We start from the raw sequence: 27,894 nt of genomic DNA on the forward strand, positions 1-27,894 counted from the left end.
ATTCCAGTCACCTCATGACCCGCATTCTTTCATGGTCCTAGAAACAGATGAAAATCAAACCTGTTGGCAGTTCAACTAACTCCACATCTATTTTTACCAACAGTACAGTGATGTTGTAATGGGGCATGGGATGCAGAATTTTAAAAGCCTTAGTTCTGTGTTACTGAATCAAATTTGAGCTGTTTCTTTTTTGGGGGAAACAAGCCCTCAGATGCTTTATTTGCTTTTAATATCGGAAATTTCACTGTGCCCAACACTGAATTACAAAACAAATACTGTTTTATTGCAACTAGCCCAGTGACCCATTTCTATATTTATTTCCTTATTTCTCTCCAGTTATTAAATAGCAATGGAATTATATAAATCTATTCCTAATCATTACCTGTTACTGTTTTGCCTTTTTGGACTGCTTTGCAACTGTTATTTCTTAGTGGGATGTTAGACCAAAACAGCAGGGCTTTGACTGAACTTTTGCTGTGGAAACTGAGATTGAAAATTAGGCATCTCTGTTTGTTTTGTAGCTGAAGATGAGCCATCAGTTGAAACTAGCTGATGAGAACTAGAGGTGGTAGCTGTGCTTCTCAATTCTCCCCTTTTCTGTTACTCCATGATTAAAGAGATAAGAAGAAGAAAATACTTCACATAATCCCTGGTGACCCCAAAGCTTATACAACAAATATCCAGCTGAATATTTTGTATTTAATTTTCAATAGTTGCTTCCACATTTTGAAGATGAGAACTTTTAGGTCATTTACAGTTAAACTTTTCTAACATTCCAGTGTTTATTTGCTCTTGGCTCCTTTTGCCTATTCCTGACTGCTTATTTTTTCCAACTAGCAAAACTAAAGGTGGTCCCGGGTGGCTTCTTCAGACTATTCAGGACTATTTTCTTCTTTCTGAAGAATTACCAGTAATTGGTTCCCTTATGATGCAGCTGATTCCTTTGGGCTGGCCTTCAAAAGGTTTTCACCTTGCAGGTGAAGAGGCCTCTCCCACGAATGAAGGGCTTGGTGCACTTCGTGATGTGCTTTTCGTTCAGATCTGCTGCACATTGTCTGTCATGCTGTTTTGGCCATTGCTTGTCTTTTGTTGTAGAAAATACTTGCAGATCAGTGTGGAATTTCTGTTGGCAAGCTGGGATGGAAAGATTATATTTCAGAGGTAGCTATGGATCCCAGAATCTTCCATTTAGTGATGGCCTTAAGGTAAAAGAATTACTCCACAAATGCTTAGGGCCAGGGTTTCAATAATGCACGCCAAAAGCTGACAAAAGTGAATGTGAGTTAGGAAAACTCAACGTTGCCTTACTCTGTGCCTGAAAATGTTCTTTTTTTTTGTAAGATGTTTTCAAAATTTCTTTGCATTGGAATTAGAGGGAGTCTAGTTCATCATTCTACTATTTTTCATCAAGAAGACGGGGAAAAAAAAGGTATTTTAAAATCATAATATGACAAGGGTATTTTCTCCAAATCAAATATATTCTTACCACGGTATCACAACAGTCAGATTCCTGGGACCTACCCCATCCATTCGATCATGTTTAATGAATGTTTATCTGAGTGCTGGCCAGGATAGGGATGATTGATAATACTCAGAATGGCCATGCCTGCTTTCTCTATTAATTGTTTTAAATACTGTGAGATCAACACAGGTAACATTTATTTTGCTGAGAGCAGTCCCCCTTTACCAGGCTAATTGATATGAAGTCCCTTATATATCCATTCAGCTCCTGGCTGGCCTTCTCTTGCATAATCTAGCAGTGTTTGTGCCGTATACTGTGTTGAGCTCTCCCTGGCTAACTGCAGTGGCCCATCTGCCGTGTTGTGTGCTCCATGGCTTCCAAGCTTCCATGTGGGGTCTCCTCACGGGCACCTTAACAACAGCTGCACTTTTTTAGGTTTTTGTTGGAATTTTTTGTTTGTGACTTACGTGACCTCTTTGGGTCTGGGACATTTTAACAAATTCTTTTTTTTTTCTTTAACTCTTTAAGAACTATTTCTTCATAATGTACTTGGCTATAAAAAGAGGGTTGCCTCACAGCCTGTTTCGTTTGTGTTTTTATAGCATGATGCTAAGAAGTATACTGTGCGTGGGTGGGCACAAAAGTGAGGTGTTGGATGAGTGCAAAGGCTTCCAAAAGGATGTTGGAGGATTAAGCTGTTGTAAGGCACAAGATCAGAACTGCCTGTTGGAGGGTTACCTGGACCAGTCTGGCCAAGTAGCTCACTGGTCTTGTTTGGGGAGACATGTCATTGCAAACTAAAAGTCCGTACCAAGAGGGATCTACCACATGCTGACAGTTGTGCCTCGACACAGAGCACTTTCTGTGCCTGCTCGCTTTCCTCTGTCCCCATCGCTCTTTGATTTTGTCTCCTCCTTTGCAGCCTGTCCTGTCCCTCTCTGGAACCCAGGAGCTCTCACTGAATAGCCGCAGTTCCTAGCAAACAGAGTTTCTGATTTCAGTCAGGAACCTTTGTTGCCAAGATAGTACTAATGGCAGAAGAGGGTATGTAATTCAGTGTATCGGTCTCTCCTGAGTGAAACAACATGAGAGCTGGGGGGGATTCTCTTGAGCTCACCTCACCTGCAAGAAAAAGACTGATGCCCAGCAACTCATTTAACATATGCTGAGTAATCATCAAATAGCAACAGTAATCACGATCTGTTGAAATGTATGTAATAAAAGAAATAAATGCAAACTAACAAAAGGGTTCATTGCTTTTCCTCTTTGTTTATTTTTATTTGTAAGGTAACTTGATATTAAAATGCATCAGTAGAGAGAAAGGAAAAAAAAAAAAGAGAGAGAGAAAGAGAGAGAAAACCCCACTCTATAAAATGGTTGTTGTGTAGTCTACAAATTCCCGTAGATTTCCTGTGAAAGTTTCAATTTGCTGTTTAGTTCTGTTTTGCTCTATGACAGGAAAACTTGTCGGTATGGGCCGTGATTGCTCCACTTCTTTCCATTCATTTACAGAAGCTGGTTAGGCTCTTTGATGGTTGTTGTTTGACTGTAAAAATTCATCCCTCAATTTTGGTGATTCTGAAATGCAGAGTTTATTGAAAGGAATGCAGTTTAGTCCTAGCTAGTGTGTTATCTATGTTGTATCTATATATATAGATATATTAGAAATGGGAAATTATTGTGAATGTAAGGTGAAATTAGATCTTCACTAATTTTTTTTTTAAACATGTTTTGGGTCTGATTAACAATTTCAATACTGAAATCAAATTATTATCTCATATTTGATTCAAGTATTGCAAGTCTTGCTGGCTTCTTAGACGTGAATGTTTAATAGAGACCATCCTTTTGTTTATGTTCCCCTCTCTAAAGGCACTTAGTATAATACAGGCTTTAGCAGACTACAGAATTTTAACAAATTAATTCACTATCAATTAGAGGTAATAATTCTAGAGTTTGAAGGCATGGAACATTTTACTAAGTGTCTTTATGACGCAGATTAGAGGGTTTCAAAATCTGTTGTGTTTTCTTCCTGTTTTTCCTTATTCAGAGCCTTGTATGTGTTCAAAGTTGCACGCCCACAGCAGTTTCACATAATGAAAATAAAAGAAGCTGGGATGTCTCCCAGCTACTGAAGCAACCCCTCTCCTGCCTTCCCACGTGAAGGTATTGTAATGCTGAAAATACCAGGAGCTGAGGTTCACAGGTGTCTTGCAGTCTTTGGGAATCTTACAGAGTTGAATTGGGAAAAGGGTGATGGTTTCCTGCCTAAGTGTTGCTACTTCATGGGCCTTCAGATAAAGAAAGGGTCTAGACAGAAACCTGTTTGCTGATATATGCTCCATTCTGGCAATTCTAGAGTGCTCATCTTCTCTTGGTGTCTCAGTGACTGGACAGGCACATGTTTCCCATCAGTTGTGCTTTTTTTCTGTGCAGGTAAAGGGCATAAAGTGTCTGGCCTGGGTGTGCAGACAACTGCAGGTGCTTATCATTACTGTCAACACAGCTTTTTTTACAGATTGTGGTCTCTCCAGCTGGGGAGGTGGGGGGAATACCAGAGAATCAGAGGGTAGATACATGTTGTACTTATCTAAAGATATTTCCAGTATCAGTCTGCAGTTACTTCTGAAGTTTCTGTATCTCTGCTCTGTGTGCGTGTGTGAAAAAGAGAATTTCAGTATTGCTCTTCCCTGTTATTTAATGGTAGTTCTTACATCTCTTAGTGCTTTTCTTCAGGCTTCAGCTCCCGAAGAGAAATGATTTTGTGAAAATTTCTGGTTTTGCTTGAAAAAGTATTTTCATCCATCATGATTGCAGGGAGTGCTCAAAAGCCGGTCTGGAATAGAACTTTATATCACAAAAAGCAGAAGACAAATAATACCCCCAAATGTACTATTTTAATCCTGGTATCATAACTTTGGGGAGGAGTCATGCCTTTTCTTTTAAACATTGGGGGTCAACCGTTTTGAAAACATAATAAGCCTGGCAGTGATAAGTGAATTCAAATTATAAGTACCAAGTAAGGAAATGCCATTCCTACCTCACCCCACCAAGAGAGTAAGAAACACCTTCTTGTAGCCTATAAAATTGCTTATTCTGTTATGAAGTTGTTCTGTGTTGTTATAAATTTATAAGTTAAATTTTGTAGATAGATATACAAGATGTTACTGTTCCCCTGGAAGGCCCAAAAATAAATGTTTAAAAAAATATTTCTTGGTAATTTGGAGTTAAGTGTATATGGTAGTTTAGGTGTCCTGGTGTCATTCCAAGTAGAAAATTACATTTCCTGCCCAATGGAGCAAAATATAAATAAATAATAGAATAATAGCGGTTGCAGTTCCATTTGATATTTTACTATTCATCTTCCTTTTTTAGAAGTTAGAATAGTTTAGAAGAAGAATATTTTACTATTTATCCTCTATCCTAATTTCACAGTGTGACTAACTTAACATTAAAACATTACATTTTTACTAACCCAAAAAAAAAAATCTCACTTTCCTTGCAATTTTTTCACCTGTGGATCTTATGGCTACTATTATTTTAACTCCTGTGTTTAAAGGAAAAGGCAACTTGCTTTTCTTCCAGTTATTTCATGCATTTTTCTACCGTTGTAATTTTAGAAGGTGTTCGGCTTCTATCATTGTATTTGGTATCTATCATTGTATTTGGTCATCTTTGAAAACTAAATGAGGGAAAAAGACACATTAGAAACCATAATTTTACATGACTGTTAGTTTACTTTTTGAAATACACATAGTTTCCAGGAAACTCTACCTTTAAATCGTTGTTCAGTTGCGTGCTACTACCAAATGGAACTGCTCTGTATCGTTATTGTTGCATTACATTACTGAGTATATAATTAAAAGAGAATACGTTTTGATCTGCTCTTCTTTTTAATCTTTCCCCAGTGAAAAGACAGAGTCTGAAAGTTCAGATCAACACAACAGATGATACTGTCTGCATGAAGTATCTTCGACCAAGTCAAAACACCAAACTTGAAGGTTTTGTCCTGGGTTATGGAAGCAGCTTCTTTTCTAATCAGTACATTCCTTTACCTTCTGAAGGAAAAACATACATAACTGAACTTGGTAAGGCATTTTTGCTTTGCATGCTACTGTGGTCATGAAGTGTGGGAACAGGATGAGAAGAATATGAATCTTTGGGGTTCTTAATTTTTGTTTTTATTGGGTTGCTGCTCAAGGCTTTTTTTGTTTAAGGTTCTCTTGGGAAGAATTTTGGATGAAAGTGCAATTAGGAGATCCTTCAAGGAGAACGAATAGTTCTTGTTGTTTGGAACAGTTTGTTGCTGGTATTAGTTTTGAATTTGATTTGATTTTTTTTTTTTTGAATCCTGAGAAGTTGTGCTATGTTGACTGTATCAGAGATCAAATGAGACTATTTGCACAGAACTGTAGTTACAACTTGAGCTAGCGCTGAATCCCTGGTTTTGTTGGCAGAGCAGCATAATCATTTTTCTGTTTGGGATAATCATCCCCACTTAGAACTGGTATATAGGAGCCCCAGCAGGGAGACATACTAATAATGGAACTACAGCTAACTTTTTTTTTAATAGATGACACAATGTACACAACTATATATACAAGGCCTTATATATGCCTTATATATTTCCCACCCTGTCACTGTTGAATTCAGATGAAACTTACTGTCAGATTTTCTGCTGGCTCATCCCTGGCTCATACATCTCTTTGACCCTGTTAATATTAAACTTGAAGTCAGTGATTGATGATATTACATGTGCGTATATTTGAAAAGAAATGAATGAGAAAATGATCTTTCCTAGCATTTCCGGTAGAGATGTATGTCTTTGGAGCAAGTGTGACATCTGCCTACAGTCCCTTCATTAAAATATTCAGCACTTCACTGCAGTGATTCTTCTCTTAAAATATTTGTTTTCCTTTCTTTTGCAACTAAATTAAATAACTGACCCAACCGTTGTGTGACATTATCTATGAATCAGGAACTGCCTGCAGAGGGCATGTACAAAAAGGAAAGAGTTCTGCTGGATTTCCTAAACTTGTCATCAGCTCATGCTGGTAATAAACTCTTGAGCTGCTTCTTGCATTGCTAGATAGCTAGATTTGAGTCAGAGGGAAGAGTAAGTGACCATAATAGGCAGCAACAAAGTTTAATTCAAGTAAGTGGGAAAACCTGTTTATTGGGACACAAGATATGTTTTCTTTGGTGCAGTATGTACTGTATATATACATGACAGTAAGCGACATTATCATTGGTCATGGAAGCTATTCAGACTGTGTCAAAAGATACCAAAAGAGAAATTCAGCTAGATTAATAAGTATGGTGAATAGACCCCTCCAAAAGTTCCGAACTTGATTTAAACTTTTATCTAAATCTGTTCAATCTGTATGACTCTCAAAGGAAGACCGGATTTCCTTGAGAAATTTGCTCTAGTTCTTTCTGACTTAGGAAGAATGTAAGTCAGTTTCTTTTGAATTTGCTGATACTATTGGAGAAGCCCCCACAAAATGGGTGGAATCAGGAACATTTGGTAAGAAGGAGAGCCAATTAATTACCAGAGAGAACAAAATGAAGTGCATTTTCAGTTTCTAAAACCAGCTCAGAGTTGGTTAAAATGGGCCATACTTTGGTTTGGCTTTTCCTTATCTGAACCAGGCTGCGTCTTTTGACCCTCAGTGTAAAAGGAAAATGTATTGGCAGTTCTGCTTTATAACTTATGGGTTAAATTTGGGTATAGATACGGAAGAATTCTAGCATCATCTTAAACAAATTTTAAAAAGCATAAATCACGCATGTGTATTAGAGCAGTGCGTAGCTGAAAGAGTCTTGCTATACAGTTTCTTATATCTGATCAATTCCCACAAACATGCAGATGTCTTACCACACAGTTTTAAAGATCGTAAATGCTGTAAATATTAATTCAGAAGTATGTCACTTCCTAATATACAGCCCCTCCCCCCCCCTGACTCTAAGTGTTAATGTTAGCAGAATTCAGTGGATTGGAGGATCCAGGGGATTCCTCCCACCCTGGGCCAGTGGAGATGAGTGGCCGCACCTTCAGCTGGACGAGTGTACTGACCAGCAGCTGGCTCACACACACCAGCCCGTTTATCCCCCTTCGTCTCTCCATTTTCCATGGTGCTTGCTACACCATGATCCACTTTGATCCTTCTTTCTCCCCACCTTTGGCCCTTCCCCTAAACATCCCATACTAAGACTTTAACAATCTCCCAATTCAGACTGTGGACACAAAATATTTTATTTTGTTTTTCTGAGTCAACTGAATGGATTCTAATGATGCACTCTAGCATTTTATTTTAAAATTTATTCTAAGCTCATCAGTCAATTCATTCTTGCATTGTATTGTTTGCCACTGCATTTTTGTGTTGCCTGAACTCTGAACTGAATTTAAATGGTATACTTGAAGTAATTCATGCTTGGACATGAGCAGAACTTGTTAGTATTTTGCAATTCTAGCAAGTTCTGCTTTATAAGTTATGGGTCAAATCTGAATATAAATGTGGAAGAATTCTAGCACCACATTAAACACATTTTAAAAAGTGTAAATTACAGATGTGTGCTAGAACACTGCTTAGCTAAAGGTTAATTCCCTGCTGCCACTGGTTTAAGAGTTCAGGGAAAAAAAGGGTCATTCCGTATTTATAGGACGTGTCAGTGATGTGTATTTCTGTGATATTCCTCAAGATCCATTGTCTCCTGAAACTGTTAAGGTGGATGAAAGAAGCTCCCCCCCCCCAATAATTTTATGTCATGAATATTACAGAATCTTAGTGGAACAGTTGTTCATTTCTTTTACAATGATGCCTTCTGTGCAGCTCTGCAGTCTTTAAAATGTTTCTCCCTTGGTAAATTGTGGACATACCCGTGTTTACATGTAGTGTGTGTGTATTTTACATTGTCTGAATGAATAAATAGCAAGTAATTGAAGTAGTTCAGAAAAATATTTCATCTAACTGGTGATGGTTAATTGAGCTGTAATAGCCTTGGTGCTTAAAAGCTAAAACAAGGTGCATGATTTCTTCTGTCTTCCTTTTGGGAAGTGGGAGGAAAGAATGAAAGAGTGTGTATTGATTGCATGTGCATCCGTGTACAGTGAGTATGTATTGAATGCTATAGCATATTGCTGTCACGTTTTACAAATACAAGTGCCTCAGATGTGTAACTAGTCTTTCCTCCTCTTTCAAAAATCATGTGGTTGGCTGTACGTGCCTGTGTGAATGTTGCACATTGCTGCTAAATAGCACTGCTTTATTCAACTTTGGGGATTTAAACTTGAAAGAGCTGTTCCAACGTCATATTGAGGACTCTCAACTGGATAGTCAAAACAATCCATGTTTGAGAAATTGTGACACTAAGAATTAGGCTTGTTTTTTTAACTACAGATTGTCTTGTACATCCGAGTGTTTTCTGTAGTGCTTTGCTACTAAAAAATAGATCATGTCACTATTTGAATTTTATTTCTGATCTGTAACTTTAAGGGGGTATACCAGAAACATTTAATCCTAAATTGTATCCATAAACTAGGTAAGAAGAAATCCAGATGAAGACATACATATTGAAAGTATATGTTCCGCAGCTTTCCTGACTGGCTGGTCGTAGGTTAGGCTTTACTCATAGTTTTCACCTTTTGCAAAACTTGCTGGGATACCCTAGTGCTTATGAAAGTTCCTGGCTCAACTGTTAAAAATTGAGGCTTATAATGATGTATTTATTACAGCCCTCATAAATTGGATTTGATACCATGTTTTTTTTTTTGTGGCTTGCACTGTGGTCATGCAAATGGTATTTGGGTCTTAGTAAGTTTGACAATATGGATGTGCAAAGGAAAGAAGAATCCTTGTGCTTTTCAAAGGTGTCTTTTACTGGTGCAAGCTGTGCTTTCAGTGGAGAGGAACTGCTGGTACTTCAGTGTGGCTGGGCATAGAGCTAGGCACAAGTCATGATTTCATTTTTTAGCCAAAATGCTAAAAATGAGCCCTGACCTCATTCTTGCAATATTTGTGATTCCAAGCTTCTTCCAGGTGCTCAAGCACTGAAGGGAGGCACAAATTATTTCCGTAGCTCCTGTGGGCTGAATACCACTGTGCGTGCACTGAGCCTGGACCATCCCCAGCACTGACACTTGTAAGTCCCATCACTTAGCCAACAGGCTACCTACTTTAATAAGTACTCTGGATTAAGTCTTTCTCTCTGGAGCACGTAGAGTGTTCTCTGGTCTCCCATCTCTGTTCTGCAGCTTCAGTCAGTCATTAGGACTTTGGAGGGCATAGCCAGACTTGTGTACCCAGGAGCATAAAAAAGTGCTTCCTCATGGAGCAGTCCCATCCTTGTTATTTCCTAGGTACGCTTCTCAGTTTTCATTTTCCAGTATCTCCTTCCCCAGGGAAGAGACTAGAATTGCTTTCGGTCCCTTTGTTTTCTCAACCTTAGTTTAGGAAGGTAGAGTTCTTTAGCAAAGCACGTCAACTTTTGCCAACTTGAGAATACTCTGCCTTTAGAGGAGATTAGTCTTTTTGTCCCTTACCAAAGAAATCAACCCTCCTTACTTCCGCTTTTTCCAGATGTATCTAACTTTCCAGAACCATCTGTTTCTATCAGAGATAATTCAGAGGAACTAAAGAAGATTGTTAAATGTTCTTCAGAGAGCAGTGATAACATGTCCTTGTGCTCTGGCTGAAATGAACTGTTAGCCATGGCATTTGACCTTCCAACCTTAATGTAGGAGGGTAGGCAAAAAAAGGTTCAAACAAATGGATTTATTTTCTCTGTCCTAGTAGTGCCAGGTCTGCAAGAAGCATCTAAGCAGCAAGGAACCTCTAAGATTTTCATAGAGAATTTGCGGATGTATTTCAAACTGAACTCGTTAAAGTTTGCATGGTTCTGTGGATATCCCTTATTTATGAGATTCTGATACCTTACAAGAAAAGGTACAGAGGTTTATATACTAACACTGTTGGTTGAAATGACTTCTGGGGGCAGATGTAGAATTCATGGATCTGTGTCTAGATATTTAAACATTTACCTTACTTACGTAAGTATCTTTACCTTATTGAACTCAGTTCATACAAGTTAAGAAACATACAGCTGTAAACTATATTATCTCTACTCTGATTTGATTTGCATTTCAGACAACCATTGTATTTTGGAAATGCACTTCTCTTTATATTTAAGTATATTTCAGTGTAAATAGTTGATAAATTCAGGGAAGCATAATGACACACAATGCTTTTGTGGGTTTGGCTGTCACCTTTCTGTTGCCTAATTCTTCAGCAGTGATTTAGTTCATCCCTTAAACATAAAGGCAAAGTAGCATAAGCTGCCAGCATTTCATTTTTTTCCTCCTGTGTTCCTCGTCTCTCCCCTTAGAAATACTTGTGTTCCTCTTCATTTGGATTTTAATACCTGGTAATTGCATATCTGTAATCACAAATACAATGTGCCAAAATTTCTGCTTCTTACAGACATGGATCTATAAAGCACATTATGCATATAAAGGCATCATAAAGGAAAACAAAGGATCCTAAAGAGTTCTTGCAACTTCATAGAGGCTAATACATTGGTGAGGCAATTTTTAAGCCCTTGAAAATGAATGAGTTGTTGGAGCATCAGCTGATTTCCATGTCATTATGGCCACTAATACTTTTCTCAGGGAGAGGATTGAATCAGTGCAAAGACTCAGTGGCCTTCTGAACTTAGTGAGAGAAACATTAAATTGCAGTGCCAGACTAAGAAAGAACTCCCATTTCTAAGCCTGAATCTGGATGCACTGGGTGAGACTAACCAAGCCCTTTGCCATTCCCTCCTTCAGTTAATATCCTTGGATACAGAATGTGTCTCCCTGTGCAAAATAGGCAGAAGCCTTTGGAGGCCTGTGTTCCTCAGTTTCTGTATAATGCTTGGTACTTTTGTATCGAACAGATGAATCCAAGATAAATTACAGTTGCTGTTCTCTAATACCTATAGTAGCATGGTTGGTTCTGCTCTGGAATGTCAAATTGTATTTCTAAATTAAGATATATTTTTAGTTAAGTTCAGAACAGGATTTTAGTGTTGTATCACAGGTACTAAGTGTACTCTTCTGATCATTTCAGATTCTGATTTTAGTAAAGAAGATCTTAATATTGACTTAAATCAGTGTCCCTAAATCAGGCAGGTGGTACTTTTTAAACCTGCCTGTAAAAACAAGACTCTGTCAACATCTAGTCCTATCCTATTTTGCTAAATACTTCCTTTATAGATTGTATTATCAAGAAAGTGGTGAGTTCACTGGAAAATATAGATGTGCTGTATTCTTTAAAGGGGGAACACTTGCCAAACTCCCCAAATGCTTAATGAACAACACCCAACACAAAATATTGCTGTGGAGAGCACTTTGTTACAGAACAGAAACACTTGATAGAACTAATGATTCCTGATAAGTGTCAGGTTTTGTAGTTCTGAGATATGTGGGGAGACAGTTACAGTTTTTATTTATAGTCACATTTTGTTTAACAGATAAGCTATTTATATAGTTCTACATATGTCATTTCAGACTTCAGCCAGAATTAATTTTTCAAATGAAGGAGCAGGGCAAAACTGCCTGTTTCCAACCATTTGGATAACTTTTTTAGCAGTATTTGGGCATTTTGTTTTTAGAAACATATATTCTTGCATTTCTGAAGAGTGACTTTGTACTTTGTGAGCTTTCAAGATGACACTTGAAAGTAATTTTATGGTAGTTAAAGGTTGCTCTGCACTTTGTGAAAGTGATGGTAACAGTCTCACAAATGGACACGAATGCACAGCAGAGAACTTAGCTTAAAATACCAGAAAAACAAATAAATTATTTTGAAATGTGTCATCTAATTTTGTTTTTAGGTGCCAGCATAAAAAATGTCCAGATTGTTGCACAAATCCCACAAAAACTGTTCCTCCATAAATATTAAAAATGATTTTTTGGAAATGAAGGAATGATTTCAAGTTGAGGTCGTTATTTCTTTTTAACTAATTCTTTTTTCTAGCCTGCTTTTTGCAGCTGCTTTCAGTGCTCATTTCAGTTATGTTTATTTTGGGTGCAACTGAAACCCATTTAAAAACAATAAATAAACAATTAAAGTACACCCATAGTATGGATTTCCAGTGACTTATGTACATAGAATTGGTGAAGTTAAGTTACTGCAGTTTTCTCCACACTGGCGTAACCTTTCAAAGTAGTGTTGCAAGCTTTCTGTTTAATCAATACTTATTTTCCTTGCTCTCTCCTTACAGAAATCTGGATGTAAGAGAAAACTGAATGATTTCTTAGTGGTTGTGTTTAATTGGTGAACTACAAGGTGTTTTGTGCACTGGAATATGCAGGAAACCAAATGTTTCATCAATACAGATTTGGACAAATTATCTTAAATAGAAGAAAATTTTTACATAGAATAAACTTTTCCTTAAAAATCACATTGATCAAAACTACTTTAGCTATATGGTGAGCTGAATTCTGCCCATGCATATATCTTTACAAGCTCCCGTGACTTCTTTTCAAGTGTTAAAGTTGGGTGAGAATAGCATTTGGCTTTAAATATTGAAGGACTGAAAGCTCTGACATCTGAGTAATGAAAAATCTCCCTCTCTCTGAGGATGAATTTCCCCAAACTAAAGTTGCCATTTCTCTCAACATTGTTTTAAACAAAGCATTTATTATTTTAAGCTGCATGGTTACCTTTTATGCGTTTCACTACCAGAAACATCATCTGAACTTCTGGCCTCATACCATGTGTGCTTGTGCTCATCCAAACTGAATCAAATGTCCCCAAAATGTGTTAGCTTTTATGTAAAAGTAACAGCAAACATGGTTTGCTTCATATCATTGTCTTACGAAGGCTAGTATTTCCAAAATATTCACAAACTGGTTCACAGTTGACACCCAGCTAGCCATGAATGAGTACTTGAGAGTGGCTGCAGCTTTGATTTACTTTAAAGGAAGCTTAAGGGTAGTCTTAAGGCTTGAAATTGAAAGCTAAAAATTCTCATCCTTGGAAAGGCTTTGCATTTGTTCAGCTATGTAATGTAACCTGTTCTGTTAACATTTTTTGACATGAAGCATTTGCACCTTTTAGGAGAAGTTGCACAAAAGTGTAAACTGGAGTTAAAATAGAGATTGTCTATCTTGTAAAGATTTTTAAAAAGTACATTGCAAAGGTTCTTTTTTGCTCTGAGAAAATGCATAATGGTTAAATGCAAAAGAAATGTAGATGTTGGAAACTATGAAAAATGTAGTTTGTCTCTGAGGTGAATTTATTAAATAAGAAAATCACTTAGCTATTGCTCTCCTGTTGTGTGCAAAATTATGTCTATTATAACAGTACCCAGTGATCCCAGTCAAAGTCACAGCCCTTTATGGGTTATATACAAACATTATCCCATGGCTATTAAAAGTTAGTAATAATTCTGCTCTCATAAAGAGTACTCAAAACTGTCAAAGCACTTAACAGTCAGATCTCATAATAACTCAATGCGAAAGGTATGTAACATACTTATAAAACAAGCCAGTGGCTGATGTGGAGACTATATTACATGTGTATGACTTTATGATGTTTCCTGTAGCTAGAAGGTCATGCAAGTCTTGATTGATTTAGTGTTAGTCTGTGCGGGTAAGCCTTGCCAAATTGTTGATGTATTTAGTTTATTCTTTTTACAATGTTACAGTACAGACTGATAGGTCTGCTCTTTCCTGAGAAATTGCTTACAACAGGAAAACTGAGGTCGATAGCCTGAAGCAGAACACAGAAATTAGAAAGTTTTATTTTGTCACTAGGAAGAAAAAATGGCTGCAATGAAATGGTTCAGAAAGGTTAAAGAAAAAATATGTGTTGCAGAATGTGTCAGTAAAGGTGATCATTTTATATTTACTTGATTTATTTTGTTTTGAATCTCTGTAATTAAATCACTGCTAATTTTAAAAGTAGAATTTAGTATGTTGTTTATTTAAAAATATATATACGATATGTTGTAGTCATTAAGGCAGCTCCATCCTGTGGTAGTGCTCCTGTAACTCTTTGGAACATCACTGCAAGTCTGTTCAAACTATCCTTTATAAAAACGTGCATTAAAACAACCATCTCCATAAGACATACCAGTGTAATGAGACTGGCAGTAGAAGCAGAGGAAAATTATTATGTATACAAAGGAAAAAGGCACTATTTTGACACCATAAACAAATATGCCACTAGTTAATGATGGAGGTGGAGATTGTTTTAAAGTTGTTTTGTAGATAATTGCTGGTAGAAATACTGTTTGAAGGTATCTGCATCAGCAGCCTCTGATCTTGGAAGTCCTCCTCAGTTGGCAGCATCAGCAACCATTACAGTAATCCTCGCTTGGATACTCTATTTATATGGATATATAATGGGGGGAACAACAGAGTGCAACCTTTCCCCATCCGTGTATTGCTTTCTCTTAGACTTCTCTTAGAACATAGTGAAATTTCTGATTTTCTGCTAGAATAATTTGAAAGTATTATACGAATATAATTACACCATTCAGTAGGCCAGGCAAATTCCCTCATGTCTGTCCTTCCTGCTGCTCATGTGCCAGACCTTGAGATAGGGAAGGCTGTAAACAGCCAATAAGTGACTGCTGCCTAGGGAAATCTTGCCTTCTGGCAGAAGGTAAGTCTCAAGTCTCCTCAGTCTCTGTTCAGGAGTGCAGATATTTCTGGTTGCATCTCTTCAGGCTTTACCCTCTTAACTTCTTTACCCGCTTTTTTGCTTTGCTATCACCTCTTCCTCTTCATCCAGGCTTTCCTTCTCCCTCACTGCCAAAGTAGCATTTGGGTTGAAATGTTGCATGTATGTCCTGCCATCTTCACCTCTTTGTTGTGTCTCTGGTCAAAAAGAAGTGCCAAATTTTGTGTGCAGGGGTGTTTAATTCATGGCTAAAATATTTCTAGATGATTGGTGAATAAATCTTAAAGGAAACATACCTGAAGATCACAAAGACAGGATAACCTGTCAGGCATTTGTGGAATCTTGCCCTTTTTCATATGAATTATAGGTTAATTCCTTTCTCAAATAAATGGCAAGGCTATACTAATTGCTGCTTTCTTTGTTTACAGATGCAGAGCCACGGTATTTAGTTTCAGTAAGACCGGCACGCAATTCAAATAACAAGAAATCTTGCTCAGGTATTTTGCCATTACTGCATTGCTTTCTCCAAGTAATTAAAGGAAGACAGAATCCTGCTTTTATGGGGTTTCTCTGAAAAGGTATCTGTAACTGTAGGTGTCTGACTCGGATGCCCAAATTCCATGTGTGGGTAGATGGATGTGGGCCTGTATTTCCTAGTCAGTAATTAGTCACATGTGTGGTATCCAAGTAGAAGTAGTACCTGAAGACTGGTTTTGTAAGATCTTATGGATGAGAATTAAAATTTAGATTACTAATTTCTGATGTTTAAAGAGGTCACCAGTGTATGTGAAAAAGTAAATAGGGGAAAGTTCAGCACATTTTATCTTGAAATATAATGATCTGGGGGGTTGAAGTTTAATAATGTATATTCTCTTCAAACTGCCATTAAGGATTCTGTCATCCATGGATGTTTCGGTGTTCTTTATACCTGAATGGAAATGATAATTTCTCTTGGTGTATGTATATCTGTAAATGAATACTAAGTTTGCTGATGCAATTTGTTGAGGAAAGAGGAATTCTTCTAGCCAAAACTATGCATAGCAAAATAGAAATCTGAGTTTGATTCTTTTTGGTGCCAAAGACTATCTGCATGACCTTAATCATGACTTTAATACTGTTAGTGCTTTAATTGCTTAGGATCATGAAACTGTTGCAAAGAATAAACTCTTTGTTTGTATTTACGTATTTATACTTTCAGATCTTTATATGGAATTTTTTCTAATTCCTAGTAATTACTTGGGATTAATTTCTCCTCCCTCATAGGCAAACATAAAAAAGAATGTATAGATGCCTCTAGAAAGGCCTTGAAAAGTGATTTAGCTTTCAGATGCAACATACCTATAAAAAAAAAAAAATCCAAAGCAGTATTTGAAGATTATTCCTTTTAGTATCTGCTTCACTTGTGGAAAATTAGACCATTTCCTTTAATGATGGGTCTGACTTTTGTTTATGACTTCTAGGGTACCGTTTACAATTATCTCAACCTTGTAGCTATTCTTATTCTTTGAAGTGGGTCAGCTAACAATTCTAGACCCAAATAAATGTGACCTTTGGGGGACTGGAATTAGCACTACTCTGCTTTTACACTTGGCAATATTTTAATTTGTTGCCTGTAGTTGAGCCTGTACAGTGAATGCTCCTTTCCTTTCTTTTTTATGTGAAATTGAGTTGTGAAACAAGATTCCAACAATTGACTTTTTAGTCTGGCAGACAAAGATGTAAAAACAGCTGTTGGCTTAGTGCTGACTAGATATAAGACAGGAATTTTTAATAGTGAGCATAGTTAAACTGGAAGATTTACCAAGGATTGTGATAGGTCTGAGTCACTGCAATTTTATGAAGATTGGTTACATTTCTAAAAGATACACTGTAGGTCAAATACCAGTTAACACAGGGGAGTTTTGTGTTTTGTTTTCATATAGATCAAAATAGATAATTACACGGATACTTTCTAGTTTTATGGTGTATAAGTCATTACAGTCTCTAACTGGGAACTAATGGAAAAATGAGACTCAGATTATATGTTGGTCATGAAGGGGACAGTATAATGAGTTCAAGTTAGATGAGAACTTGATTTTTCTTTTCCTTAATACTCATGTATTTTCCGTGTTTCCTCAGAAAGTGATTAAGAAAAGGATTTCACTGTAGACAGGAGATTTGCCAAATAGTTTGATGAGTAAGCTGGTTGTTTTAGCTTTTTGTATAACAATGGAGAAAGAGAATAGAAACCAGCCCAGAAAACAAGAAAATTATAGGAACTTTTGCCCTCTTAAAAGTATCATACGTTCCACAGCATTTTACATCATGTCATACTTCTTCGTAAGGGCGGAGAGGAAAGGGGGGATTTTTTTGTTATTGTTGTTGACATGTTCCACAGAAATATACAGTAAAACACCCACACAGTCGGTGGGTCCAGCTGCACACGCGTTGCTTGGGAATGCAGATCAGACTTTCATCGAGGCTTGTTATGTGGAGACCTATTAGGGATCAAGAGGCATGAAAAGAGACTTAAATCGGTTTCACAACAGTGAATGAAATGTTTGCAAATTTTTGGCCTCCTGTGCACTTTTTTTCAGTAGAGGTATAGATCATTAAGTATGTGAACTGATATAAAGAATATAGGAATTTCTCTTAGTTAATCATCTTTCATACATCGAAGTTTCTACTTGGGCTTGCAGTAGTTCACAAACTTCATATTGGCAATTACTTCTCTAGATGATTTCTTTATTTCCAACCACTAGCATTTAAACCTTACTCAAAATTCCTTCCTCCATGTGAAGGATGCTTGTGCTAATTCATTCAGAGCAAAGTTAAATTTAAGTATAATGCAAAAGTTGAGCAATTTGAGTTTAGTGAGTGGCTAAAAGGAAGGAGTGCTGCTGAATACAGACACTTACTCAGATCTGCCTACAGTTAGGAGATTTTTTTGTAGTTTTTATCTAACTCTTGGTGAGAAGTGTTCCAGACTGTATGAATTGTCTGTGGACATAATTGTAGTGTTATTAACAAGTCCTGCCAAGAAGGTCTTACTTCTCACAGGGAAAGAGAAGCGTCCCAAAATCCTGAATTATGTGTAACACTTTCTGTGTTGCAGTCCAAGATAGCCAGAGTTTTGAGGTTAATTTGTATCTACCTTATACTAAGCATACTGAAAACACCCCCAAAAGCTTTGATTTTCAAAAATTAGGCTTTATTTGGAACATAATATCAAAAAAGTGCTTCTTGAAATATAGAAAACTGAGAATAAGACAAAATAGAAAAACAAAGTTTTGTAAACAAATCTTCCTCCTGCCTGCCAAAGAGCAGCAGGATGGGTCTTTTCCTTTAGGCTTGCCTTGAATCCACAAGTTTGGAAATAAACTCTTTCATTGTCTTCCTGGGTTGAAATACATGTAGTGGAAGCCCAGAGACAACCTTGGAAAAGTCTTTCTGTTGCCTCTGAGGCCTGATTATGTGTCTGATATCTACTTTTCTAAGCAGTTTCCTAATCTCTCCTTTTGGAGCTTTGGAGCTAGCTGTATTGTCCCTTTCTTTCTGCCCACTTCATTCTGCACTCCTTCACTCAGTTGCTTTCAGGAAAGGAGCAGTTTACCTTCCTTCCAGATGTTTCACTTGCTTCAACGTGAAGCCAACGTGAAGCCAGAGATCCTTTCTCTGCCCCCTCCCCTTTAAAATCTTACATTAGAATCAACGACTGAAAAAGAGATGTCTGTTGTACCTTTCCCTTCAAATTTAGAAGCGAAGTAGATCTTCATTTGTTTCATTATCCAACTGCAAATATTTTCCACTACATAATGCAGGAGAGAGAAACTAACTTGTAATTGGAATGGTCTGTTTCTTACATAGGTCGGACCAAGACTCAAAAGCCTCTGCAGCTGGTAGTTGGGACTCTGACCCCGACCTCTGTCTTCCTCTCTTGGGGCATCCTAGTCAACCCTCAACATGACTGGACAGCAACAAGTAACTGCGCTAGTGACAGGTAATGTAACAGAAAACAGTTTTTATGGCGGTCATGTTTTAATTCAGCATTTTAAGCTTGAAGGTATGAAGGTGATTATCTGGTGTGGCTGAATAAATTTGACAGTGGAAATGAAAACATTGGAGCAGTAGTTCTGAATGTGAAGTAAGTTTTCTCCTGTACTTAAATTAATGCTTAGCAAGCATTTACTTGTTTTGAGTGTGAATTCAGACAGGTGCCTACACGCTGAAGTACAAATTTTGCTATTTCATTCTAGATCCTTGGTTCTTCTCAAACCAGAGACCTTGGCTCTACCTTCATGTTTGTATTAATCAAAGAAACTTTGTTGAATCGTAGGAAATGTCTTGATTTAAAGCTGGACAAGTAGTAGTAAAGCCCGTCTTTGGCTGTGCTTTGATAGGAGAATGGCACTTTGTTTTAATGATATTTGGTTTTCTGTTTCCTGTGATTGATCTTATCACTGCACCACTTTCCTTGTATTATAGTACAATTTTCATGAATTTTCTTTTTTAAGTAAAACAAGATCTCTTCTACTATAAAATTTTTGTTTTGCTGTAATTTTTTAATGACTGATATGGCAGGCAGGAAGCTCAGGAAGGCTCACCAAGTAGCAGTTTCTAGGAAGTCAGAATGCTGGATAGCTTCTCAATTGAGTGCACCAGTATGTTCTAGGCAACTCTTAGCAAATGAGTAAAACTAATTTTCTGGGATTGTTAAAGTTGTTAATATGGGGATTTTCCCTGCTCTGACATTTTGGTGCTCTCTTTGTATTCTCTTTATGGTAGAAGGCTATTTTTTTTTTTGTCTTTATTTACATCCTATGAAGCTCCATTCAACTGTGCAGTGTTTTGTAAAAACTAAGAAGAAACTTTGTTCACCCATTTTCTGTTGTTCATATTGTTTTCCTTTTTCTTTGTTCAGGATGCATCTACATCCAGTTTCTCACCATCATCTTTTGCTTTATTAATGCACCTTTGCATTATTGAGAACACTCCTTTTTTCTTAACACTTTTGTATTTGATCTGACTTGTAGCTGTCTAATTCAGAATTGAATCTACTTCCTTTGGAGTTAATAACAAAACTCTGTTGGCAGGAGGCAGGAAATGTCAAACTTAGATCATGATGCAAAGCCCATGCAGCCAGTAAGATCTTTTCAATACCTCCCAAAAGCTTTGGACTAACTGTTTTCAAACTTCAGAAATTCCTCATGAGCATCTTTATCATGGCCTAGAATCTGAAATACTATTGAAAACATCAAATCTATGTGTTTATTAGGAAATTGTTATGAAATGTTAGGAAATATCCAAGCACATAAATTGAATTGGATTTCTTTTTAGTAAAACTAAAAATTATTTTAAACTGTTCATAGATTTAATGTTGTTCTCCTAATAAAGAAGCATATCATTTCCTGCAGTTAGAATTGCAAGAAATGAGCTGATCCTGCAGGAACTTGTACAGTCTTCTGCCCACATGATGGTTTTTGCACCATTTTTTACCACGGAACATATCTTTTCTGTGTGCTGTGTCAGCAAACAAAATTATAGCACCCGCTGTGCAGTGGGAAGGAAGGACACTTCAGAAGAAACATATATCCAGTGTTAACCTACCCAGAGATTCAAGGCATGTGGTACCCATCATGATGCTTTCGTCAACTCTGTTTTTCACCCAGTTTGACCCAAACTTTGAACAAGCTGTTTAACATACTACATAATGTTCTCCACTAAGTGCACTGCTTAGTGATACCTTGCTATATTCAGAATGTATTCTGTATGTTTACTACTGTAGTGAGACTTTACCACGTCTATGTGTCAAGTCAGTACACATTTCCCAAAGTTCAGGTGCTTTAATTGAGCAGTTGTTTAGTCTAGTCAGCTGATTCCTCTCCCATAGCTGCTTTTAACATGCCATCCATTTTAATGGAACGTTGTCAGAGATGAAAAATACCAACGTACAGCCTAATTATTTCCCTTTCAACCCCCCAAAGAGGCCTTTTCTGTAAAAGTCACCTTGTCCATTATATGGAAGAAGATCAGAAGGATTAAACAAATGTTGGAATATCTGTCTGCACTTCAACCCTGTAAAAATATTTCAGCACTCATGAGTAGCTAGTTTAAAAAAAACTAAACCAAATTACAAATGGCCATATAAAATTTTGGGCATGTGCCTATAAGCAGATACCTATTTTGCAGTCAAGCATAGAAAAAAAGAGAATGGAGGAAGAAAATTGACAATATAAAAATTTAAGTGATACTCTTATTTTCTTTACCTTTCCTGGACCAAGATGCTTGTGTACTTGTACAATTGTACAAGTTATGAGAATAGTTCTCCACGTGACCCACAATGTGTATTTCTATAATTCCAAGCAGAGAATGGATTTAAATATATTTGCAACCAGTTTATATATATACAGAGAGAGATTGTTATATATTGATTGTATAAGTGACTAGTAACAATCACGACTAATAAAAAATACCAATTATTTGGTGATTTTGTTTACCAAGTAGTCTTAAGACTATCATGGCAATAAAATGTAAGCGTCACATTCACGTAGAACAATTTGACATTTGAGTTACATACATTGCTCAGGTGCAATGACTGCAAAGCTGAGCTGATGGTTGTGACAAGAAAATTTATGAAGTAGTCCATCCTTAGCAAGTTAGCCTCATATTAAAGTTCAAGACTTAAATTCAGACAACTTATTCATCAGCATTTGTTTCTGTTGCAGGGATAGGCTGCTTCACTTACCTGATTCTTTTTTAATGTGTCAGGTTCTACTTAGAGTGAGATGTTGAAATGTACTATTAATCATCAGCAAGACAGTTGTACAGTAACTAACCTCTACTCTTTGACATTGGCAGTATGTGTTAATTTTGATCCCTTAACTCAGTTCTGGCCATTAATATCCTACCACATTTTAGATTTCTAATTCCATCTGATCTGAAATGGGTCACTGTTCTCAGCCTCAGATTTTACCATCTCCAGTTGACATTTAGCTTGTATACAAATGTTGCATAATACAAGCTAGTTGGACATGTTACTGACTCAAAAGATGGAAACCAGATGGAACAGTCTGGATCTGTTGGCCAGAGTTTTCCCTAGTACAAGTCTGACCTCAGTGGAATATTCCTTGGAAGATCTGGTTTTGTGAATGAATGAATTTTGAACAAGAGGTGCAACATTCCCAAAGAGCATTGGTAGCTCTTCTATTGCTTCAGTGAAACGATGAAATTATTGCTTGTGTATTGCAAGCACGTAGTACTCATTCCGTACAAAATGCTCTTTAAAAAACTCCAATGAAGGAAAAGTTTTATCCGTGCCATTTTTAAGCAAACCATCTTTCAGTTATTTTCATATAACTCATCCAGAGATTAAGAGCATGAGTCAATAAAGTGCTGCACATTTGCTGCAAGATAACCCAGAACCTTCATTCCTTCTTAGAAGCAAAGATAGTCACTGCAATTGGAGTGGACTGGAATTCTTTGCAAGATCAAATTTTAGAGCCTCCTTGAAGTTATCATCATCTCTGGTCAGAGCCTTAGCACTAGAATGCAAAAAACAAATGACCCAAACCAAAAAACCACATAACTTAGTTTTATATAATTGTTTAAAAAATTCACAACACCAGAAAGGTTCCACCAACACTGTTAACATAGCTTTCTCAGCATCCTCTATTTTCCTTTACCAGTATGAGGTACTTGATGGAGGATGGCAAAGTTATGATAACCTGCCCCACAGTTCATGTTTAGTTCCCCTTTTTATGTTTCAGAGCAGAGAAACTTGTTTCTCCTCTGCCTTTCAGTGTTCAACCAACCATTAATGGACAGAGCTGTCATAATACACATACCGGGGGTATATTTACTATGCATTTAGGTCAAAAAAAAGAGTGTGTCCACTATTGCATAGTCTTTTCCTGGCCTTACCTATGGTTAGAACAATTCCACAGAACCCAAAACAGAGCAGGGGTCCTAACAGGCCTTCAGTTGTTTGGCAAAGGGGAGGGAAGGATCAGAAAATGTGTTAAGCCCATGCAAGAAAGACAGGTTTTGTAGATAGGAACTGTATATTTTACTGTATCAAGTGGTCTGAATATAAAAACAGGCTTCAGATACATGTGAAATGAAATAGAAATAGTAAATCTGAAGGTGTGTTGTTTTCATGCAGCATATCTAAGTTAAGAACTGACAAATTCACATGTACATAACTTAAATTTGTTTACTTGTGTTTTAAATATCCTAATTCATATTTACATTCAGTGCATGTTCTTCTTACTTTATATCTGTTCCTCCCACCCAAAAGGAAAATAAAAAATAAAGAGGGAAAAATCCATACTTACTACTTATGTTACACAGCACATAGAAGTAGGGTTTTTAAACCTCTAAATTCAGAAAGTTAACTGCATGCATCCCCTTTTGTGCATATCTACAAATCTGTGTCGCTATGCAGCTGGCAACTTGATGACAGTTTGTGTTTCAGATGTTATAGAAAATGGATTTTAAACTTAGCAGAATTCCTTAAGGAAAACATACTGCAGCAAGTGAGCTTTTGGAATTTTAGATGCTTTTGAGTTACTGCTGTGGGACAATTGGCAGAAAGCTTGTTTAAACATGGAAAGATGTATTGGTTGTCAGCCTCTTGTTCTTCAGAGTCTCCAATTCTTCAGTTCAATTAAGTAATTTTGCTAAAAATAAAAAAAAAAGTGACAAAGATCATGTAAACTGCATTAGCAAATGCTTTGCAAACTTAATTGTAGCCATCAGGGATGTGCTGCTTTCTCTTTCTTACATCTGTTGGTGTCTATTACTTTCAAGTAAAATTGGCAACAAAAGGGAAACAGTATACCTAACTTTATGTGTCAATTTGTGAAATACTCGATATCTGAAAAATCATGCTTGAAACCATTTCCAGAACTCCTTTCTAACACTAAATGGATGCTATGCTTCTAATGATATCTACCTATAAACAAACAAATAAGTATATATGTATGTGCATAGTCTCTTAAAAAGTTTGATCACATTCATATGCACAAAAATGCAGTAGGTTTTATAATCTTCTATCTATGACAACATGAAATCACAGAGCAGAAATGTTGTTGCATCTCCCAGGCTTAATTGTTTGTTTACTGCTAAAATATGTGACTAAAATAGTTATGATTAAATTGTTTGGAGTTTTGGGTTGGATCAGGTTCCAAAATACCCATGGTATTTATACAAACTGACTTAGTCTGGAAATCTCATAAAATCATCCGCCTTACAAGGTTTCCAGTATTTAATTGTTTGGACCCAAATATTTGTGCTAGCATTTTCTGGGAATCTGGCTGAAAAGAGTTTTGGTTAACTATTGGAGAAATGACAGTGAAATGTTTGGCAAGAGAGTGTCATTTATACTGCTATATGAAAACTCAATGTTTTGCCTATCTATCCTAGAATTTTGCTCCTCAAAGAAGGGAGCAAGATTTACATTAATTTCCAAAGCAAAACTGTGAGCCACTTCTTTGAAGCACCCATCATATTTTGTTATCTTATGTAATAAGAAGGCTATCTTTAAGCTGAGAAATAAAAGATCTCACTGCCTTGCCTTGTGGGTTGTAAAAAATCTATATAAACTGAGCATAGAAAGGGTAGAAACACCCTTTTATAACAGCTTGATAGTCTTTTACATAGACGTTGCACATGTACTTACACTGATTGGCAGATGGAAGAGGATCAGACTCCTGAGGCTTCTTTAAATTATGAGATTGTTTTTGCTGCTTTTAATTCAGCCATTATTTCGCATTTTGTGTGTATCCTAGTTGGATGCAAGTGACATCAGAATATTGTAAAACAATACTTAAGGCTCTTTTTATGTAGAGAGAGTTTCAAGAATGCAAACATAGACACATCACAGTATTACAAAAAGGCATAGAGCAATAGGCTGTCTTGGCTAATGTAGACTGTTTCCTTCCCCTGCTTACTTTTTTTGTTGGCTTTATTACAGCAATTAGCTCTGAGTGAGACTGTAGCCCTCACCTGCTCATGCCACCTTCTGTTGGAGTAGTTGGAATATATCGCCCTTTCTGTTGTCTAGTGGAAAGGGAGCAGGAAGAAGGCTTCTACAGGCCCCACAGCGGTTTGGTTACAGGTAGCCTGTAATGAAAAAATGAAACATTGCCCATTAAGGAGATAGATTAATTTTTAAGGGGCTTAACAGAAGAACTCTAATGTTTAATAGAGACCAAGCTGCAAAACAAGTGAAGTGAACCTTGAAATATTTTGATAAAGTATTTGTTGCAAGTAGGAATATAGATGCTATTAAATAAACATTGTTCTGATAAAATGTACCCTTCTCCTACCCTCTAAGGAATAAAGATAAAAAGCAGGTAAATACGGGCAGGTTTTTGTACATGGTGAGAATCTAGATTAAAATAAATTCTCACTTAGTGTAACTGCTCCAGAGTACCAAAACTGATGTGTGCTACCTCCTTGCTGTTGAAACATCAAGCTGGCATTTACAGCTGTGAATTGGACTGCAGGGTGTGTTTCAGTTATGCTTTACTTGAATTGTGTATTGCTTTCGTACTAGCTATTAGGGCCCTGCAGTACACAGTCAGTTTTTGATACACTTAACCACACAGAGATAAGCATCTGAGCAATACTGCAGCGCACCTTTGCCTTCTACCTCACTGTGACTGTAGTCCATTTTAACCTTGCCTGATAACATTTTCTTGGGGATCTGAGGGGAGCTTTCTCTAAATGTTTGCACACCAAGAGAATCAGTTTTGCCAGCTTCTGATATACGTCGCAGACCAGCTGTGCAAATTTTGTGTGTGTATGTCACTGCCAACAAGGGGATTGATATACATAAGCAATAACTGAAATTTTCTGCATTCTCATGTCTTTCATTGTATGTGTTGATTTCTTGATTTTATAATTTTTATAGAAAAAAGGTTTGATAAAAGGGAGAAAATAAAAAGACAGTAAAACTTCATCAGCAGGATGTTCTCATGCAGGCCCTGAAATTTCACTGTGTTTGACAGTTTGTTGGTCAGATTTAACAAGGAGTTATTGTTCTTTAATAACAAAAAATCCCATTTCTGAATTTGTGGTCTGTAAAGAAATGATTGTATTTCCCCAAAAGTGAATGTTGGGATACAATTTGGATATTTGTAATATTCAAACAGAGTTGCTTTGCAAATTGCTAAATTGAATTTTGTTTTGATTTCCTTTTATTGAAATGGATTGCGGAAATTCTGTCATCACAGTCAGTGGTTTTTTAGTACTAGCTGTGGCAAGTTTCCACTGTGTCGCGGTCCATGGGAGTGACGGGAATGAATCATACGCATTCACAGAATGCAGGTTCAATTCCATCTTTATTCAGCAATTTGCCCATTTTATAAGTACAGGTATTCGGCGCTCTGGCCCTTGATTTGTGGTTCATACAGATTATGTCACAGGTAGCCAATCATTGCACCGATCACGCACGCAGCGGTCATGCCTTGTACCTTGCTGCTTGTTTAGCAAAGCTGTCTAGCCCTTAACCTTGGTTCCCACTGGCTTCTGCTAGCTTATCTGTACTTTCTCAGGATGTATCATTCCCAGCTGCACCAGTGTCCTTGGTAAAACTACTTCAAAGCACGTAGCAGCGGCTACAGCCTGAGGCCTAAGGCTTCAACAAATTTAGCTACTCATGCTAAGCAAGTTATGCTAAGCAACTAATCCTAAACAGTGTAGTTCCAACAATCTATATTTCATATAGATTGTTGTTCTGAAGTACCGCAAGGGCCCCAACACCACTGAAACAATTACATCCTTGGTAAAGTTTTTACAGGCTTGGAAATCTTGGAGTGGAGAGCACATTGCTCCTGTGCTCCGTGTGTCTGTTTCTAGTGGCACAGTTTGGCACACTGACAATCTCCTTGTCAGATTTTTTTATAGTCTTTTGAATTTCAGTGAAAGATCATTTTTGATTTGTATTCTTGGTATTTTACGCTATGCTAGGGAGAAGGAATTTGCAGGTGTGGAGATAGTGTTCACAAGCAGAACACTCTCTGCAGCAGAGGCAAATGGGACAGCTGCTTAAAAGCCTATTTAGAAGAAACAAGATTTGGGGGGAGGAGAGGGTTCTGCTCTTTTCTGATGCAGCTACTGATTTGAACCTTGAAGAACTGAAATGAATCAGTATGTTTTCTTTCCACCAAATACAATCACTTCATATTTATCCCAATTACCTAAGAAAGGAAAACTTAAGGATGAACATAAAAACAAAGGAAATTTCATCTTTCAGACAAGCTGGGAAGAAGGTGGCTAGTTTTATTTGTGCATCGTGTTTCTAAATCTGTCTATACCTATTCTAAATCTCTTACAAAAGGCTATATAGAGTGCAGCAAGATGCATTTATGCTTCAGATGGGATTTATTTATTTGTGGCTGAGATTTCAAGTAAGCTTCTCAGTCTATGTTAATGTCTCTGTGGTTATGCATGAAGGGGTTAAGAGAATAAAGGAGAGGAATTTTTCATCATGTTAACACATGCCAATAATTTATTGTAAAAACATTCTTTGTCAGTCTGGCTTGTAGCTAGATCTTATACTGCTTGACATACGAAGTGTGACTAAATCACAGACCATAGAAGTAAGGATGCAGATTAATAATGCCCTTACGTGGTCTTCCAGGAATCTATAAGAAGGGAGTGGGATATTCATTACTAATTATATTTATTCTCTTTCCAAGCCTGACTTTGCAAATTGCACGTATGAAAATGGAGCCCATGTAGTAAAGGAAAATACTGGCCATCACTGCAAAAAAGGGC

The 27,894-nt window shown here is 37.0% G+C and overlaps 1 protein-coding gene across 18 annotated transcripts in view; it reads left to right on the plus strand.

Moving 5' to 3' along the window:
• The window catches only part of ABI3BP (ABI family member 3 binding protein), a 180,318-nt gene that overhangs the window by 20,943 nt on the left and 131,481 nt on the right, over positions 1 to 27,894 (plus strand). For 17 of the 18 annotated variants that reach the window (XM_067301112.1, XM_067301129.1, XM_067301187.1 and 14 more), the window contains exons 1-3: positions 5,375 to 5,547; positions 15,561 to 15,629; positions 18,979 to 19,111. In XM_067301112.1, coding sequence (XP_067157213.1) covers positions 5,421 to 5,547; positions 15,561 to 15,629; positions 18,979 to 19,111 — 329 coding nt within the window. In that variant the 5' untranslated portion in view covers positions 5,375 to 5,420. Of the gene's footprint in view, positions 1 to 5,367; positions 5,548 to 15,560; positions 15,630 to 18,978; positions 19,112 to 27,894 lie in introns of those variants that run through there. The other variant, XM_067301251.1, reaches the window with a different exon arrangement.

This window comes from Apteryx mantelli, chromosome 1 (genome assembly GCF_036417845.1).
Source record: "Apteryx mantelli isolate bAptMan1 chromosome 1, bAptMan1.hap1, whole genome shotgun sequence".
Lineage (NCBI taxonomy): Eukaryota > Metazoa > Chordata > Aves > Apterygiformes > Apterygidae > Apteryx > Apteryx mantelli.